The following is a 17914-nucleotide window of genomic DNA, read 5'->3' on the forward strand; positions in this document are numbered from 1 at the left end:
ACTGACCCAATAGATCCACAGATCCACAATCCACATTGCCCTCACTCACCTGTACAAAAGGAATATCTATGTAAGAATGCTGTTCATTGACTTCACCTCAGTATTCAACACTATAGTCCCCTCCAAGCTCATCACCGTGCTCAGGAACCTGTGACTGAACACCTCCCTCTGCAACTGGATCCTGGACTTCCTGACAGGCCACCCCCAGGCGGTAAGGGTAAGCAACAACACATCCGCCACACTGACCATCAACACGGGGCCCCTCATGGGTGTGTGCTTAGTCCCCTCCTGTACTCCCTGTTCACCCATGACTGTGTGGCCGTGCACGACTCCAACACCATCATCAAGTTTGTTGACGACACGACAGTGGTAGGACTGATGACGATGAGGCAGCCTATAGGGAGGAGGTCAGAGACCTGGCAGTATGGTGCCAGGACAACAACCTCTCCCTCAACGTCAGCAAGACAAAAAAGCTCATTTTGGACTACAGTAAATGGAGGGCCAAGCACGCTCCCATCCACATCGATGGGTCTGTAGTGGAGTTGGTTGAGAACTTCAAGTTCCTTAGTGTCCACATCACTAAGGAATTAACGTAGTCTACACACACCTGCGTAGTTGTGAACAGGGCAAGACATCGCCTCTTCGTCCTCAGGAGCCTGGAAAGATTTAGCATGACCCTCCGATCCCCACAAGGTTCTACAGCTGCACCATTGAGAGCATCTTGACTGGCTGCATCACCGCTTGGTACTGCAACTGTGGTAAGGCGCCCTACCGCAAGGCACTACAGAGGGTGGGGAATACGGACCAGTACATCACTGGGGCTGAGCTCCCTGCATTTCAGGACCTCTATACCAGGCGTAAGAGGAAGGCCCAAAAAAGGGACAAAGAGACTGTGTTCTCTGCTACCGCATGGCAAGCGGTACCAGTGTAGCAAGTCTGGAACCAACAGCACCCTGAACAGCTTCTACCCCCAAGACTGTTAAACAAGACGACTAAATAGCTCATCAAATGGTAACCCACTGCTACTACTGTCTATTATCTATCCTGTTGCCGAGTCCCTTTAACCCTACCTATATGTACATAGCAACCGCAACTACATCGACTCGGTTCTGGTATTCCCTGTATTGCCGTGTTATTTTTACTCGTCATTGTTATTCGTTATTCACTGTGTATTTATTCCTTGTGTCATTATTTACATTTTTACCCGTAAATAAGCATTTCACTTTTAAACTACACCTGTTATTTACAAAGCATGTGACAAATAAAATGGTATTTTATTTATGCACTGAGTGTACAAAACGTGCTCTTTCCATGACACCGACTGACCAGGTGAATCCAGGTGGAAGCTTTGATCCCTTATTGATGTCACCTGTTAAATCTACTTCAATCAGTGTAGATGAAGAGGAGAAGGCAGGTTCAAGAAGGATGTTTAAGCCTTGAGACATGGATTGTGTATGTGTGCCATTCAGAGGGTGAATGGGCAAGACAAAAGATTGAAGTGCCTTTGAACTGGATATGGTAGTAGGTGCCAGGTGCACCGGTTTGAGCGTGTCCAGAACTGCAACACTGCTGGGTTTTTCACACTCAACAGTTTCCCGTGTGTATGAAGGAAGGTCCACCACCCGAGCAGTGAATCAAATTCTCTGTCAGAAGTGGATGACAGACAGCTCCTTCAAGCCTTTATCCCGATGGATGCCAGTGGGACCGAATTGTCGAAGTGCACAAGGTACGTCGAAGCGCAGTGGCATCTTCTTGAGAGCAATGCGAGCGTCATCGGACATCAGGCTAACTTTACAGAGCCTGAGATATGTCTGGATGGCTGGACCTGATGACAAATCTACATTTCTGTGGAGCTGTCCATGCATTTCTGTGTAGCTATCCATGCACATTTTTACAGTGGGCTACATGCTCCATAAATAATTAGGCTAGGTGTTATAAAAGAAAATAATAAAAGTGCAGGTATGCAAAAGCACTTTTTACCCATTCAATTTTTTTAAAAAATGTATGAATGAAGTTGCATATTAGGATTACTATTATGATTATCTTTCAGTAGGCCTAATAATCTACTAACAGTGGCACTTATGACATAGCAAGGCGAAGAATGGGATAGGCCCATTAAAATCCTGCTAAAGAAAAAGCTTGATTGCGATCTTGTTTTCCAGCGGGACTTGGTCTGTACCCTCTGTCCTATGAAACCGATGAGCCAGACTATTTACAATGTTGGGGTCGTGGCATGGGGCCATCATATTTGGAGGGCTGTCAAACAGGGGAGCATCCTGTCACAGACATGGAATAGGGAAGACCGATGGTTGTAAGAGAGAGGTTGTTTGATGTACTACATTAAGAATGTGATAAGAACAACGTCCGTCTGTCTGCTACAAAATGGGATAGGTATTATCTCTACATCTGTGAAGTGTGTGAAGTGATACAATCTACCCTTGCAGCCATTAGCTAGCTTCAATTTTGACTACATGTTAAAACTTTAGCATTGCTAACTTACGTCAAAGATAGACACCCACTGGTTATAGAGCTGATATACATTTGATGAATCTAACTGCAAAGCAGGTGATGCCATCACAAAAACAAATTTGGTCAAATGACTTTCTTTACCTCAATCTTTATTTTTTCTCAATAAAATCTGCAGTCTGTCACAGGGTCTTGCTTCTTCATATTAGGGTTGAGGACTAAACTGAGCAAGTGCACAGTAAGTCACATTATTCTAGCTTGTTACTGATTGTAGGTATTGAGAGTGTTACAACTATCCCCGGCCTCCCTTACCCTATAAAGCGTCATTGTGTTCAACATATTCATCATGTCAAAGTAACTCAACAATCCACCCACTGGGCACACCACCTCATTTCAACGTGGATAATTGGGTAATCTTTGGTTGAGATGTTGATCAATGAGATTACAACCTACATTCACCCACTCAAAAAGAAGACAAAAGTTAGTAGAATGTCCAATGTGTTATAACTATGATTTCAACCATCTAAAAGCACAACCAAATTCCAGTGGAAAAACAATGTCTGATTTTTGGTTTAGCCGTCACCCAAATGTCTATCACTGTGCTTTCAACCATTTTAAAAAGCACACTAAAGTTGAAATACAATGTCAGAAATTGTGTTTATTTATACGATCGATTGTGTCATCACTGTGCTTCATCTAACAGTACAACCAAATGACCTGTATTGCAGTTGCGATTACATTAAAAGTACACCGTGCAAGTAATCAATGCTGTTAGAGATTCTGCGTAGATTACTACAGCAATTGTCAAGATCTCCACGGACCTGCGACCTTTGCATGCCATCTTGAACGTGCCCGCTTTATACGATTACATAAGAATACATCTATAGTTAAGTAACCTCAATGTGGCCATGGATGTTGTTTCTCATTTTAAGGTTGAATGTTAAATGAGTTTGTAATGTTGAATTGTGTTGAATTGACAACGCAGCCAAATATCAACATTTAAAGGAGATGCATCTAGGTGCTTGGATAGTTCCATCTGAGCCACTGGCTTCATTCCATTCATTGACTTGGATTTTTGGTTGCGATGGAGATTTGAATCCAACATATCGTTTATTAATTTGTAGACAAACTGGAATTAATGCCAGACTATGTCAATGGCACAGATGGAACTATCCAAGCCCTAGATACATCTCCTTCAAATGTTGATATTTGTTTGTGTTGACAACCTATCACAATTCAATATCATTAGAGGATCTAAGTCGCCAGACGTGGGTTTTTTTGTGTGATATGTGAAAGTTGGCACACGGTCATTTAAGTCATTCAAGGGAGACGTTGGTTACCTGTTGCCAGAGGTGCTTCCGGAAATGAAAACCCTGGGGTAATCGGGTTCTGGGAATAAAATCATTCTGACAAAATGTGATTTTTTTACTGTACATTCTTACTGTACATACACATAAACATCCACCTGTCCCGAATGACTGGTTGCCACTGCTCCTTTTTAATCACATTGTTTTCCCACTCCGACGTCCGTCTCAAATACTTTTAAGCGGTCCATGACGATGCTAACTCTCTCTCTTAGCTAGCTCGACTATGCACTTGCCTCTGCTAGCAAAACACTTGTGCTAACATTATCTTTACTGTACCACTGAAAGTAACAGTTTTCAATTTGTAAAATCCAATTTCTTCTGGACAGAATAGTTCCTGTAGGTTCTTACTTACTCGTCTGAACCTACAGGAATCTTTTGTTATGTCTCGTGGGTTTCATAACCACATCTTTATAACAGTTCAACAAGGACGAGATGGAAGACAGGAGTTTGGTTCAACCATTTATCTAGAACGTGATCAGTCAACACACGCAAACCCCCATGATGCTCTGCGAAAAACGCCTATTGCAATACATAACAGTTACATTGATTGAGCTGTTAATGTTATTCATGTGATAAAACTCATTTACCTGCCCTGCCCTGCCCTGCCCATCTGCCAGCCCTTGCAAGCTCAGCTGCCGAACAGGTAATACAGGTGAGACTATGCTGCACAGATTTGTTGCGCGTAGCCCACACACCGTCACTTGTCAGAAAGCAGAACAACCGAAACCCCTTCAGTGTTAGGAGGGTAAGGAGTCTAAACAAGTTCCCTGGCCTGTTATCACGCTTGTTTGAACATCGCAATTGAGCAGAACAGGAGAGCAGCGACAAGGTAACATTTGAATAATATTATAATATATAATATTTAATTTAGGATTTCAGTATGTTTTTTTTGTTTATTTTTCTTAACACTTTGTTATGCAGAAAGCTAGCCATAATGTTCATTAGTAGTTATTTCACATGCTCGGAACAGGGGCAGGTGTTTGTTACCTTTGAACACAGGACAGCATGAACTCAGTTGTGATTCGGGGCTTATAATGGGGGATAAGCCGACGACTGTAGCTGAGAGCAACATTTCCAACATATACTATGAAAAGATGCATTCCAACAACATATTCGTAACATATTGTTTGACTTGGATTCATACAAATAAAATAAAAACATATCATTTGAAATGGATGACGTAGTAGACCTAGTACACAACAAATGGGGAACCGTTTTGACTCGTTAGCACCACTCTCAAAACGAATGGCTGAAATCATTCTTAAAAGTTCTGGCCCATCACTTTAAAAATGTTTTTTTTCTTCCCCCACATATTGTTTTTTTCCCCCCATGAAAATATTGTCATGGTTATTTAATACGGAAACGCTAACGTTTTGGAGGCCTTCAGACATTTTGAAAAGAAAGAGCAACAATAGTAGCCGCCTACCTATAATCTCATTGTCTTTTTTCTCCTCACAGTTTATCTCCAGAATGTGTCTCAGCCTAAGTGTAAAATAAAATGATAGTAGTTGCTATAACATTTAAGACATAAGCCTATTGTCATAGTGCATTTTAATTATTATGTTAGAATGTGTTTGGTCTTTTTAGTTCAGTTAACAATTTTTCATATTAAAAGGCCTTATTAAGATGAAATGTGTCATTTCAGACGTGTTTGTGCCCTACGTGTCTCCTACTGTGAATTCGATGTCTGTCCCCCTCGGTCCAGACATGCCTGTGCCAGTACCTAAACCACGGGCACGGTACAAGCGGGCCGGCAGGAGCTTACAGAGCCAGCTCTCTTCTGAGAGGTGACTTATCCTCATGATGTTTACTTGTTTTACCAAACACCTGATATGTTCTTGGTGATTATTTTCAAATGATATGTTTTTACATTTGTTTTCAAGGGATTTTCTATGTGATACACCTGATCCAGTGGCAAGTACAGGAAATCCTAGCAAAGGTAGACCCTGGTGCTTATTGTGATGACAATGACATTGTTTGATCAATTATAAAGGTTTGGACAACATGTACATTTCCTTTGAAACAAGATGAGTTTTGTTAGAACTATACTGTAATAACAGGTCACGTTCAATTGACTCGGCCACTGTGCGTCAGCTTAACAGCTCACCTTTCAACAACTCACCAGTGAGCGATCTGCTATCGTGCTAAACAAGATTTGCAAGTCATAAAAGAGACTCCTCCCCCACTTAACAATCAATAACGTCTGCATCCTTTTAAATGTGATGCTGAGTTTAATACGCAATCTCCAGTAAAACATTCCTGAAGCTAAAGATAGCTCCAGTGCACTGTCATAATAGCAACACAAGAAAAACTGGTTTTGTTCTAGTCACAAATACTTGTGAATCGGTGACAGACTTCTGTATGATTCACTGCTTTAATTTCTCACCAGACAATGCATCATATTTTACTGTATGCCATTTTATCTTGGGTTCACAGGTGTTCCACCCACAAATGATTTGCTGGTAGAAAGTGAAGACAACCATGCCATTATCCTAAATAAACCTCCGTTCAGCCCTGCCATCCCCAGCTCGGCTAATGATAATCAAAGCCAGCATAACTTCCCTCTCTCCAGATCTGATTCTGGAGTGACTCTGTCTTGCTCATTACTGGGCAGTAATGTTCCAGATGGACTCCACGACAGATCTGCCTGGTCATCCACCCCTCCATACAGTTCTGCTGCAGATTATGACCCCTATATCACTGTAGTAGCTGACTGGGCAAAAGACCTTGGATCGGAATCTTCCAATGATGATGATGCCGTTACTGGAGAAATAAAGAACCCATCTCAGATGAACAAGTGAGTTTTGGCTATCAGGTGAGTGAAGTGAGTTTTAGCAAGCAGGTTTAAAGGCATAGGTAACAAAACAGTACAGGCCATGTCCAAAGACAGGGCAGAATATGTATATCGATTTATGTAACAAGCTACAGGTTACAGAAAACATGAGACGGTGGTAGAAACGTTGAAATGACTTTGTCTCATTCTTCCATGCCTCGGGTTCCAGTGTGGTGTCAAGGCAGGTTGGTGTTGTCCCCAATGGAGAAACCCCTCAGCCTCCTGTGGAACAGGCGTCTATGCAGACCAGACCAATCAAACAAAAGACCCCACGGTACGTCACAGCACCCCATCACAGCAGACAGACGGTTAACAGACAGCTTTCACGGGGAGCTCAATAGAATAAAAATGACCACCTAATCAACAGAAATGTTAAGATAGTACCTGACCAATATCAACGTATTTCATGGTTGTAATGGTATGATATAATTGAAAACACATTGAAATTATCATTGGGGTGTAGCCAGATCAGACATGGAACAGCAGGTATTTGACGTTGAGCGTGACATCCTTGTTTACCTAACTCATCTCTGAACTCCGCAAGCACCTTTGTTGATGTATTCAGATCACCGTATTCCGCATACCTATACCTAAATGTGTAGCGTATTTGTTCAAGATAGCTGACAGCTAATGAAACCGTTGTCCACGTGTATGTTTTTGTTCGATAACTCCTCTATTTGTTCACAGTGCTGCCACCATCCGCGTCAGCAGGAGAAAGCAGGCAGGAGCGGGCGGTGGTGGTGCCCAGATAGCAGAGTCCTCTCGTAGGGAGAGTGTTGTGTCCAGATCCAGCTGGCTGGATGTATGGAAGGGACGCAGGTAATGTGGGACGGGAGATATGCACTGTTAACATTTCAGCAACACCTTGCCGAAGTCACACTCTTTGACATGACGTTTCAGATTCATTTCTATGTTTTTGGAAATGTTGAGATACTTTGTGTCCCTGAAGGCACAATGTTCTGTGGGCCACCCTGGATGGACAGTTGGTATCACTATGGAAGAAACGCACAGTGAGTGAACCACCACCACACCATTGTTCAATGGACCCTTCCTTTGAGTTTTGGCATAACGTTTGTTATGACATTATTGTATCTCCCGGGCTATGCCTCGCACTATTCCCCCTCGCACTATTCCCCCGTCTTCTGTGCTGCAGGACAAGTTCACAGACATAGTGTTCCACGTGTCAAGCATCACCGACGTCCGTAAGCAGGAGAAAGGACGCTTCTCCGTTTACTTCAGCAAGAAACACTTTGAGTTCATGGCACACAACAAAGGTGAGCTGCTGATGGATGTAGACTCTCCCTTTGGTTCCGAGTGGGTTTTGTGCTGTGACCTGACTCTCCCCACCTCTCTCCCTGGTCCCAGAGGTGCAGGAGGGCTGGGTGACTTCCCTTCTGGCTTCTCGTGGGCGGGAACCCCCAGTCCCTCCGGAGCAGCATGGAGCCCTGACCATGAAGGGCCCTCGCAACAACAGAGTGTACGCTGCCATCTGTGGACACAACCTATGGATCTACAACAATAAAGAGGTGAGGATAGGGAACAGGGCTCAGCTATGCTCCATCAGTATATGATTGTTTGATTATTCCAGAAGACATCTTCAGTGTGTTTTGTTTCACTCAGTTACTGTCATTGTGCCGTGCAGGACTTCCAGTTGGGTGTTGGGATGACCTTTGTGTCCATGAACGTGGCGTCAGTGAAGCAGACTGGCCGTCATAGCTTCAGCCTCATCACACCGTACAAAACCTTCAAGTGGGTGTCCAGCTCCTTCTCTCTCTCTCTCTCTCTCTCTCTCTGTCTCTCTCTCTCACTGTCTCTCAGTCTGAGCTGACTCAAGATAATTGCTCTTATCACAGATTATCCCATTATCTGGCCAGGTGCATTTGAGCACCTTGCTTTACTGGCTACTGAAACGCACAGTCTTTGTGTACTCTAGTTTCTCCACAGACTCGTTGAGGGAGCTGGGCGTGTGGCTGGAGAGCCTGACCCAGGTGATCCGCAGTGCCCTGTCATGCAGCGAGGTGGCCGAGCGACTCTGGGCCAGCCCATGGAACAAAGTGTGTGCCGACTGTGGCTGTGCCAACCCTGAGTGGGCCTCAGTCAACCTGCTGGTGGTCATCTGTGAGGCTTGTGCAGGTGAGCCGGTACTGCGGTGAGCCTAAATAAGTAGGCACAGAATGAGTATGGATTGCGAAATTTGCTCGACATGACCTTTGCTAATAGTTTCCTTATTGTTTCTCTAAGGCCAGCATCGGTCTTTGGGCATGCATGTGTCCAAAGTGAGAAGCCTGAAGTTGGACATTAAAGTGTGGACCGAACCTCTGATTCTGGTGAGATTACTTTTCCTGTAATAGTGCTACAGTGTATGTCTTGCCAAATACTCAGTCTAAAATAACAATGTGAAAATAGGCACTACTATATAAACTCAGCAAAAAAAGAAACGTCCTCTCACTGTCAACTGCGTTTATTTTCAGTGAACTTAACATGTGTAAATATTTGTATGAACATAACAAGATTCAACAACTAAGACATAAACTGAACAAGTTCCACAGACATGTGACTAACAGAAATGGAATAATGTGTCCCTGAACAAAGGGGTGTTCAAAATCAAAAGTAACAGTCAGTATCTGGTGTGGCCACCAGCTGCATTAAGTACTGCAGTACATCTCCTCCTCATGGACTGCACCAGATTTGCCGGTTCTTGCTGTGAGATGTTACCCCACTCTTCCACAAAGGCAAGCTGCAAGTTCCCGGACATTTCTGGAGGCAATGGCCCTAGCCCTCACCCTCTGATCCAACAGGTCCCAGACATGCTCAATAGGATTGAGATCTGGGCTCTTCGCTGGCCATGGCAGAACACTGACATTCCTGTCCTGCAGGAAATCACGCACAGAACAAGCAGTATGGCTGGTGGCTTTGTCATGCTGGAGGGTCATGTCGGGATGAGCCTGCAGGAAGGGTACCACATGAGGGAGGAGGATGTCTTTCCTGTAACTCACAGACTTGAGATTGCCTGCAACACACTGCCCCAGACCATGACGGACCCTCCACCTCCAAATCGATCCTGCTCCAGAGTACAGGCCTCAGTGTAACGCTCATTCCTTCGACAATAAACGCGAATCCGACCATCACCCCTGCTGAGACAAATGCGACTCGTCAGTGAAGAGCACTTTTTGCCAGTCCTGTCTGGTCCAGCAACGTTGGGTTTGTGCCTATAGGCGACGTTGTTGCCTGTGATGTCTGGTGAGGACAGGCCTACAAGCCCTCAGTCCAGCCTCTCTCAGCCTATTACGGACAGTCTGAGCACTAATGGAGGGATTGTGCGTTCCTGGTGTAACTCGGGCAGTTGTTGTTGCCATCCTGTACCTGTCCCGCAGGTGTGATGTTCGAATGTACCGATCCTGTGCAGGTGTTGTTACACGTGGTCTGCCACTGCGAGGACGATCAGCTGTCCGTCCTGTCTCCCTGTAGTGCTGTCTTAGGCGTCTCACAGTACGGACATTGCAATTTATTGCTCTGGCCACATCTGCAGTCCTCATGCGTCCTTGCAGCATGCCTAAGGCACATTCACGCAGATAAGCAGGGACCCTGGGCATCTTTCTTTTGGTGTTTTCAGAGTCAGTAGAAATGCCTATTTAGTGTCCTAAGTTTTCAAAACTGTGATCTTAATTGCCTACCTAAGCTGTTAGTGTCTTAACGACCGTTCCACAGATGCTTATTCATTCATTGTTTATGGTTCATTGAACAAGCATGGGAAACATTCATTTACAATGAAGATCTGTTGAAGTTATTTGGATTTTTACGAATTATCTTTGAAAGACAGGGTCCTGAAAAAGGGACGTTTCTTTTTTTGCTGAGTTTACATATACAAATGATGTTCTCTCTTTCTTCCATAGCTCTTTGTCCATTATGGGAACAAAGCAGCCAATGATGTGTGGGCTCACAACGTGCCGGGTGCAGAGCAGATCCTGCCGGACTCCTCTGTGGATCAGAGGGGGGAGTTCATTAGGGCCAAGTACACCAAAGGTCGATACAGACGGACCCATCCGTTAGCCTCCAGCCAGAACCTGCTCAACAAGGTCAGCCAGCCTCAGCCTACACTGCTGCTATCAACCAGCAGAGGACAGTGTACTTATTCAAGTTTTCGTTTAGATCGCTTCCAAACTTGTTATTACACATTTGTAAGCGTCCGTTTCGGATTCCTTTCGATCTTAAAAGATATCAACATACACCTAAACCTCCCAGAGTCTGTACAGGAAAAACTGTGCTAAATGAGAAGTGTTATTGGTTGTTATGGCAACATCATCCCCTCATCCTATATCCTCCAGAGGCTGTGTGAGATAGTGTGTGGCCCTAACGTCCCAGAGACCATGTCCCTGCTGTGCTCGGGGGCGCGGGTCCTGTGCCACTCAGGGGACCCTCATTGCTCCTCACCCATCTCACTGGCAGAGCGGGCTGGACAGGCCATGCAGACTGAGCTCCTCAGACACAACGAGTACACAGGTATTGACATCAGGGGTCCAGGCTCTAAGATCCACAGTACTGCTGTTATGTCTTTTTGTGTTGTCTCAACATGTCACTTTCATGAAGTCAGTACATCAAATGTCGATCTTGTTCATCATGGTTTCTCCTATCTGTTTGTTATTCTCCTGTACAGAGCCCCCTGCCTATGCTCATCAGAAGCCCAGCAGAGACCCTGCTACCTCTGTCCCCTTGTCTGCTGCAGGTACACGTATACTATGAGTGCATCACAATTGCCTAAAAGGGGTCTTCGTAGTGGGTGTGAAATTGTAAATGTGTGTGCGGCAGGAGAGGAGCTCCATGGGAAGTTGGAGGAGGACCGCTTCCTGTTCTCCCAGGAGAACGACTCTGCTGCCTGTGATGTTCTGGACCTGAGGGAGGTCATCTCCATCTTCGACTGCTCCAACGGGTACTGCAACCTCGTGAGAAAACACACATTTTTATGATTTGATATGTGTTGATAAGACATAAGGGTGACTGTTGATTTTCGTCCTCCCCCACAGACCAACTCATGCATTTGAGATGGTGACTCTGACGGACCAGTTGCTGTGCAGTTCTGATACAGAAGATGGTTTACTCATACACCTTCTCCATATTCTCAAGGTAGCACCAATAAACAGCTGTGAGGACAGCAACCGTTGTGCCAACTGTACTCTATCCTGTAAAGGGTACAGATAAACAGACGGAACCAATAAAGTCATGTGGTTAAAACTCATATGTTCTTCCCCCCCCCCTCCCCCTGACAGGTGGTGTTGCCCGGGCCCATAGAGGAGGAGCTGGACAGGGGGTTTGCTATGTCCCGGGTGTCTCTGAGGGAGGGAGGAGGCCTGCAGCACAACGAGGTCTGGGCAGTGCTCCGTGGAGGTCAGGTCCTCATCTATCCTACTGACCAGCAGCGCCACAGAGAAAGGCTAACACTCAACCTCGAGACGCAATACAGTAAGTCCCATCTCGCCTCATTGTTCGGACTGCATGTTTACACAGCGTGATGTACATGCCTTGTGCAGATGAGCAGAAGTTTCATGAGGTGATATGACTGTGTATCTCACCCACTACTGACAGTTTCTTTTTTCTGCCCACAGAGATAGATTCCTCTGAGAACACCATAGAGCTGGTCACTGGAGAGAGGTCAGCACTACAGGAGCACTTTGTAATAACAAGTCACATTCACATTTACTTATATCATAGCAGCAGTTTTTCAGCATCATTCAAAGGAAGGAATGTATCTATTGCTTGCTCTCTTCTTCCTGCTAGAACCATGTCCATGCAGTTTGAACGAGACCACAGCTGTCAGTCCTGGCACAGCCTACTGAAACGGGCAGTGTCCACAGAGAGGAAGCTGTACCAGCTGCCCCCCAACGCCATTGGCAATGTGCCCCCTGCCATCGAGAGGTGTATCTCACACATCACACAATATGGTGTGTTCCATTTGATACTGGAACAAGTATTGTAGTGATCTGGATAACAAGGAAAAATTATTCTCACGATTCTACATCAGCTCCACTCCTCTCTCTCTCTCTCTCTCCCAGGTTTAAAGGTGGATGGGCTGTACCGGCGCTGTGGCTTGGCCACAAAGATCAGTTGTCTGGTGGAGGCCCTCAGCAGTTCACCTACAACTACACCTCTGGAGACAGACGAAGAGGGTCTCCTGGACGCTGCGGGGGCTCTGAAGCAGTATGTCCGCCAGCAGGTGGTGCTCATCCCAGAAACACACAGGAAACTGTGGGTGGAGGCGGCAGGTACTCTTCATCTCTCGTGGACAGACTATGTAAACCTAAATGGTACTGTAGATCTGTCCTGATACAATGAGACGGGGTAGATAACGAGCAGCATTAGTTCCGGTGCTTTTGGACAAATCACAATTCCGCAGTTGTTAGCATCTTTCGAATATTGGAAGGGGGGGGGGGATCTTTGGACGATACACTTGCCTGTAACTTGCAAAGAGAGAGGGTGGAGCTCTGTGTTCCCGGTTCCGATCATTGTTCCATCACTTCTCTTAACACGTATGGACCCAGAACTTAATCGAGCATCTGACCAATTACTCAAGATCCTCTCCCCACAGTTTAGAGTCACCAAGGACATATTTGACCAGTATCTAGAATAACAAACAAACTCCAATGCAGTTGGACATTGTTTAATACAAGCTGTGATTTAAGTAATGGGGTTCTCATACATCGCCTTTGTCACCATAGCTCACACAGAAGAGACCTTTAGACTGACTACATACCGCGGACTACTGAAGAAGCTGCCCCCTGACAACAGAATCACACTCAACGCCCTGTGTGGACACTTCTACATGTAAGAACCACACACGTCCAACGATTGTCAATTTTAAAAGGGCAACGAAATTAACCTGCATGACTAATGGTTCACCGTTGTCAACCCCTCCTTCTAGAGTTCAGCAGTATAGTGCAGAGAACCATATGACAGCTCAGAACCTGGCGCTGGTGTTTGTCCCCACACTATTCCAGGAGCTGGCCATGAACACTGACATGGTGCAGCTCACCAGAGAGCTCATTATCCACTACACACTCCTCTTCCTGGTAAGACACTTTGAACTCCACCTCTTCTATTGGGTCATGGAACATATCGCAGCATAAAGCAGTGAAAGACTGACAGTGAACTAGACTAGACATTTATACCTACCATGTCTTGCAATCTACAGGGTAAAGAAGAGGAGTCTGACATGGAGAGTGAAGAACTAATAACTAAGTTATAGAAAAAATATACAGTACCAGTCAAATGTTTGGACACCTACTCATTCCAGGGTTTTCTTTTTTTTTGGTACTACATATGGAATCATGTAGTAACCAAAGAAGTGTTAAACATATCAACATATCATAGATTTATATTTGAGATTCTTCAAAGTAGCCACTCTGCCTTGACGACAGCTTTGCACACTCTTGGCATTCTCTCAAACAGCTTCATGAGGGAGTCACCTGGAAAGCTTTTCAATTAACAGGTGTGCCTTGTTAAAAATGCATTTGTGGAATTTCTTTCCTTAATGCGTTTGAGCCAAATTAGTTGTGTTGTGACAAGGTAGGGGTGCTATACAGAATTTGGCAAAAGACGAAGTCCATATTATGCCAAGAACGGCTCAAATAAGCAAAGAGAAGCGACAGTCCATTACTTTAAGACATGGTCAGTCAATTAACTTTTAAAGTTTCTTCAAGTGCCGTTGCAAAAATACATCAAGCGCTATGATGAAACTGGTTCTCATGAGGACCCAGAGGAAGACCCAGAGTTACCTCTGCTGCAGAGGATAAGTTCATTAGAGTTAACTGCACCTCAGATTGCAGCCCAGATAAATGCTTCACAGAGTACAAGTAGCAGACACATTTCATATCAACTGTTCAGAGGAGACCGCGTGAATCAGGCCTTCATGGTCAAATTTCTGCAAAGAAAACACTACTAAAGGACACCAATAATAAGAAGAGACTTGCTTGGGCCAAGAAACACAAACATTTGACATTAGACTGGTGGAAATCTGTCCAAATTTGAGATTTTTGGTTCCAACCGCAGAGTAGCTGAACTGATGATCTCCGCATGTGTGGTTCCCACCTTGAAGCATGGTGAGATGGTGTGGTGTGGGGGTGCTTTGCTGGTGACACTGTCACAGATTTATTTAGAATTCAAGGCACACTTAACCAGCATGGCTACCACAGCATTCTGCAGTGATACGCCATCCTGTCTGGTTTGCTCTTTGTGGGACTATCATTTGTTTTTCAACAGGACAATGACCCCAAACACACCTCCAGGCTGTGTCAGCGCTATTTGACCAAGAAGGAGAGTGATGGAGTGCTGCATCAGATGACCTGGCCTCCACAATCACTCTACCTCAACCCAATTGTGATGGTTTGGGATGAGTTGGACCTCAGAGTGAAGGAAAAGCCACCAACAAGTGCTCAGCATATATGGGAACTCCTTCAAGACGGTTTGAAAAGCATTCCTCATGAAGCTAGTCGAGAGAATGCCAAGAGTGTGCAAAGCTGTCATCAAGGCAAATGGTGGCTACTTTGAACAATCTGAAATATAAAATATATTTTGATTTGTTTAACACTTTTTTGGTTACTACATGATTCCATATGTGTAAGTTCATAGTTGTAATGTTTTCACTGTTATTCTACCATGTAGAAAATGGTAAATATAAAGACACTCTTGACTGGGTAGGTATGACCAAACGTTTGACTGGTAATGTATATTTGCCTTTGGCTGTCAAGGAAAGCTTATATTGGAAATATATTTGGTTACAGGGTGCCCTTTCAACTTCTGCTAATTGTGGGGTTAACAAGAACATTTTATCAATAGTCATTTTCAAAACTTCTTTGAACTGTACATTTAGGTCATGGACGGGTTCAAACATATGTATTCAACATGGGGGTTTATTGTCATTTAGGTGACTGTAAAATAATAACGATTGTATGTTATCAAACTGTTCGAAACAGTATTATAACAATAAATAAATATTAATCAAATGTATGACATAAACCAAGAAACATGTTTTTTTTCCCTTCTAATTTATTGGATGTTATATTTTTTTATAATATTTTCTTACCCTTATTTTACTGATAAGTTGACTTGAGAGCACATTCTCATTTACAGCAATGACCTGCAGTATGGTTACAGGGAAGAGGGGGGATGAATGAGCCAATTGGAAACTGGGGATGGTTAGGTGGCCATGACGGTATGAGGGCCAGATTGGGAAGTTAGCCAGGACCCCGGGGTTAACAACCATACTCTTACAATAAGCACCATGGGATCTTTGGTGACCATAGAGGGTTAAGAACCTGTTTAGCGTCCCATTCGAAAGACGTCAACCTACACAGGGCAATGTCCCCAATTACTGTCCTGGGGCATTGGGATATTGTATTTTAGACCAGAGGAAATAGTGTCTTCTACTGGCCCTCCAACACCACTTCCAGCAATATCTGGTCCAGCAGATCAGGACCGACCCTGCTTAGTTAACAGAGACATTCGTGTTAAAGCTGTAAAACATTGTGCTCCAATTCTCATTGATGGTCACATTAACAAAAATAAAGATAAGTAATCAAAACTTAGAAGCAATCTAGTATTCCACAAAATACTAACAGGATTTCTAGCAAACAATATACTGCAAGATGTTCAGATTTTCAAAATGTTCCAAAATATGCAAGAGGGGAGAACATTAATACTTAGGCCTCTTCGGTTTCTGCCTGAAATAAAAATGAGTCAAATTAATATAGGATTGTGTGAATTTAACATGCATTTATCAACATAATTGACAATGTGCCTTTTTATGTTTAAACAATAAGGCATGAGAATCTGGGAATTATTGTGTGAATAACTCCCGACAAAGGGCTGTTCTTAGGCCCGACACGAAGCCAAGGGACGGGAAAACGGAGCTTTAGGAGGGTGTTATTCATGAAAATTCCCGGGTTTGAGGGCCTTACTGATTTTATAAATGCTTTGCCAAACACATTAAAAACAGATTAATTACATGTTTTCATTTTAAAAAAATGTTATTTTAATGAGTAAATTCATTTGATTTAATCTTTTCACCAGATGATATAGTTAATTCAAAAGCCAGTTATAATTCTGAGGTTCTGACCTGTTTGTTAATTCTATTCATTCTACACTATTTGCAATGCAACAAATCATTGGCATCAATGGTGTATATACAGTGCTTTCGGAAAGTATTCAGACCCCTTGAATTTTTCCACATTTTGTTAAGTAACAGCCTTATTCTAAAATGGATGAAATAAAAACCAAAATAAAACTTTAATCTACACACACTACCCCAAAATGACAAAGCGAAACAAGGTTTTAGACATTTTGCATTTATTAAAAATAAGTATCTACAACTTGATTGGAGTCCACCTGTGGTATATTGAATTGATTGGACATGATTTGGAAAGGTACACACCTGTCTATATAAGGTCCAACAGTTGACAGTGCATGTCAGAGCAAAATCCAAGCCATGAGGTCGAAGGAATTGTCCGTAGAGCTCAGCGACAGGATTGTGTCGAGGCACAGACCTGGGGAAGGGTACCACAAAAATCATGCAGCGTTCAACACATTGACTGCATTACTTATTTTTATAAGAAACAGTCTCTCCTCAACTCTTAGCCAAGAGAGACCGGCACGTATAGTATTTATATCAGCCCTCTGATTACAATGAAGAGCAAAACATGCTGCTCTATTCTGGGCCATCTGCAGCTTAACTAGGTCTTTCCTTGCAGCACTGGACCACACGACTGGACAGTAATCAAGATTAGACAAAACTAGATCCTGCAGAACTTGCTTTTTGGAGTGTGGTGTCAAAAAAGCATATCATCTCTTTATTACAGCCAGACCTCTCCCCATCTTTATAACCATTGAAACTATAGGTTTTGACCATAACAGTTTACAATCTAAGGTAACGCCAAGTAATTTAGTCTCCTCATCTTGTTCGACAGCCACACCCTTCATTACCAGATTCGGCTGAGGTCTAGAACTTAAGGAATGATTTGTACCAAATACAACGCTCTTAGATTTGGAGATGTTCAGGACCAATTCATTAATGGCCACCCATTCCAAAACAGACTGCAACTCTTTGTTAAGGGTTTCAGTGACTTCATTAGCTGTGGTTGCTGATTGCTTTATGGTTGAATTATCAGCATACATGGATACACATACTATATTTAATGCCATTTGCAGGTCGTTGGTAAAAATTTACATTTACATTACATTTAAGTCATTTAGCAGACGCTCT

The 17914-nt window shown here is 43.7% G+C and overlaps 1 protein-coding gene across 3 annotated transcripts; it reads left to right on the top strand.

Annotated features, from left to right (window-relative positions):
• Positions 1 to 4321: 4321 nt before the first annotated feature.
• On the top strand, positions 4322 to 15680 carry LOC118390543 (arf-GAP with Rho-GAP domain, ANK repeat and PH domain-containing protein 1-like). Of its 3 annotated transcripts, none has more exons than XM_035781212.2 (24): positions 4322 to 4476; positions 5479 to 5620; positions 5717 to 5772; positions 6270 to 6630; positions 6836 to 6940; positions 7354 to 7485; positions 7616 to 7676; positions 7820 to 7940; positions 8032 to 8192; positions 8309 to 8415; positions 8600 to 8799; positions 8908 to 8993; positions 10560 to 10742; positions 10992 to 11166; positions 11321 to 11389; positions 11473 to 11593; positions 11688 to 11787; positions 11931 to 12123; positions 12267 to 12312; positions 12439 to 12602; positions 12714 to 12923; positions 13377 to 13482; positions 13580 to 13727; positions 13850 to 15680. In XM_035781212.2, the coding sequence occupies exons 2-24, from the start codon at positions 5517 to 5519 to the stop codon at positions 13901 to 13903; spliced, it is 3063 nt and encodes a 1020-aa protein (XP_035637105.1). In that variant the 5' UTR covers positions 4322 to 4476; positions 5479 to 5516; the 3' UTR covers positions 13904 to 15680. The 3 variants fall into 3 exon arrangements, with proteins under 3 accessions (XP_035637105.1, XP_035637104.1, XP_035637103.1); XM_035781211.2 differs by having other exon boundaries at positions 4332 to 4485; XM_035781210.2 differs by lacking the exon at positions 4322 to 4476 and adding an exon at positions 4492 to 4662.
• Positions 15681 to 17914: the final 2234 nt, after the last annotated feature.

Source organism: Oncorhynchus keta, chromosome 11 (assembly GCF_023373465.1).
Source record: "Oncorhynchus keta strain PuntledgeMale-10-30-2019 chromosome 11, Oket_V2, whole genome shotgun sequence".
Lineage (NCBI taxonomy): Eukaryota > Metazoa > Chordata > Actinopteri > Salmoniformes > Salmonidae > Oncorhynchus > Oncorhynchus keta.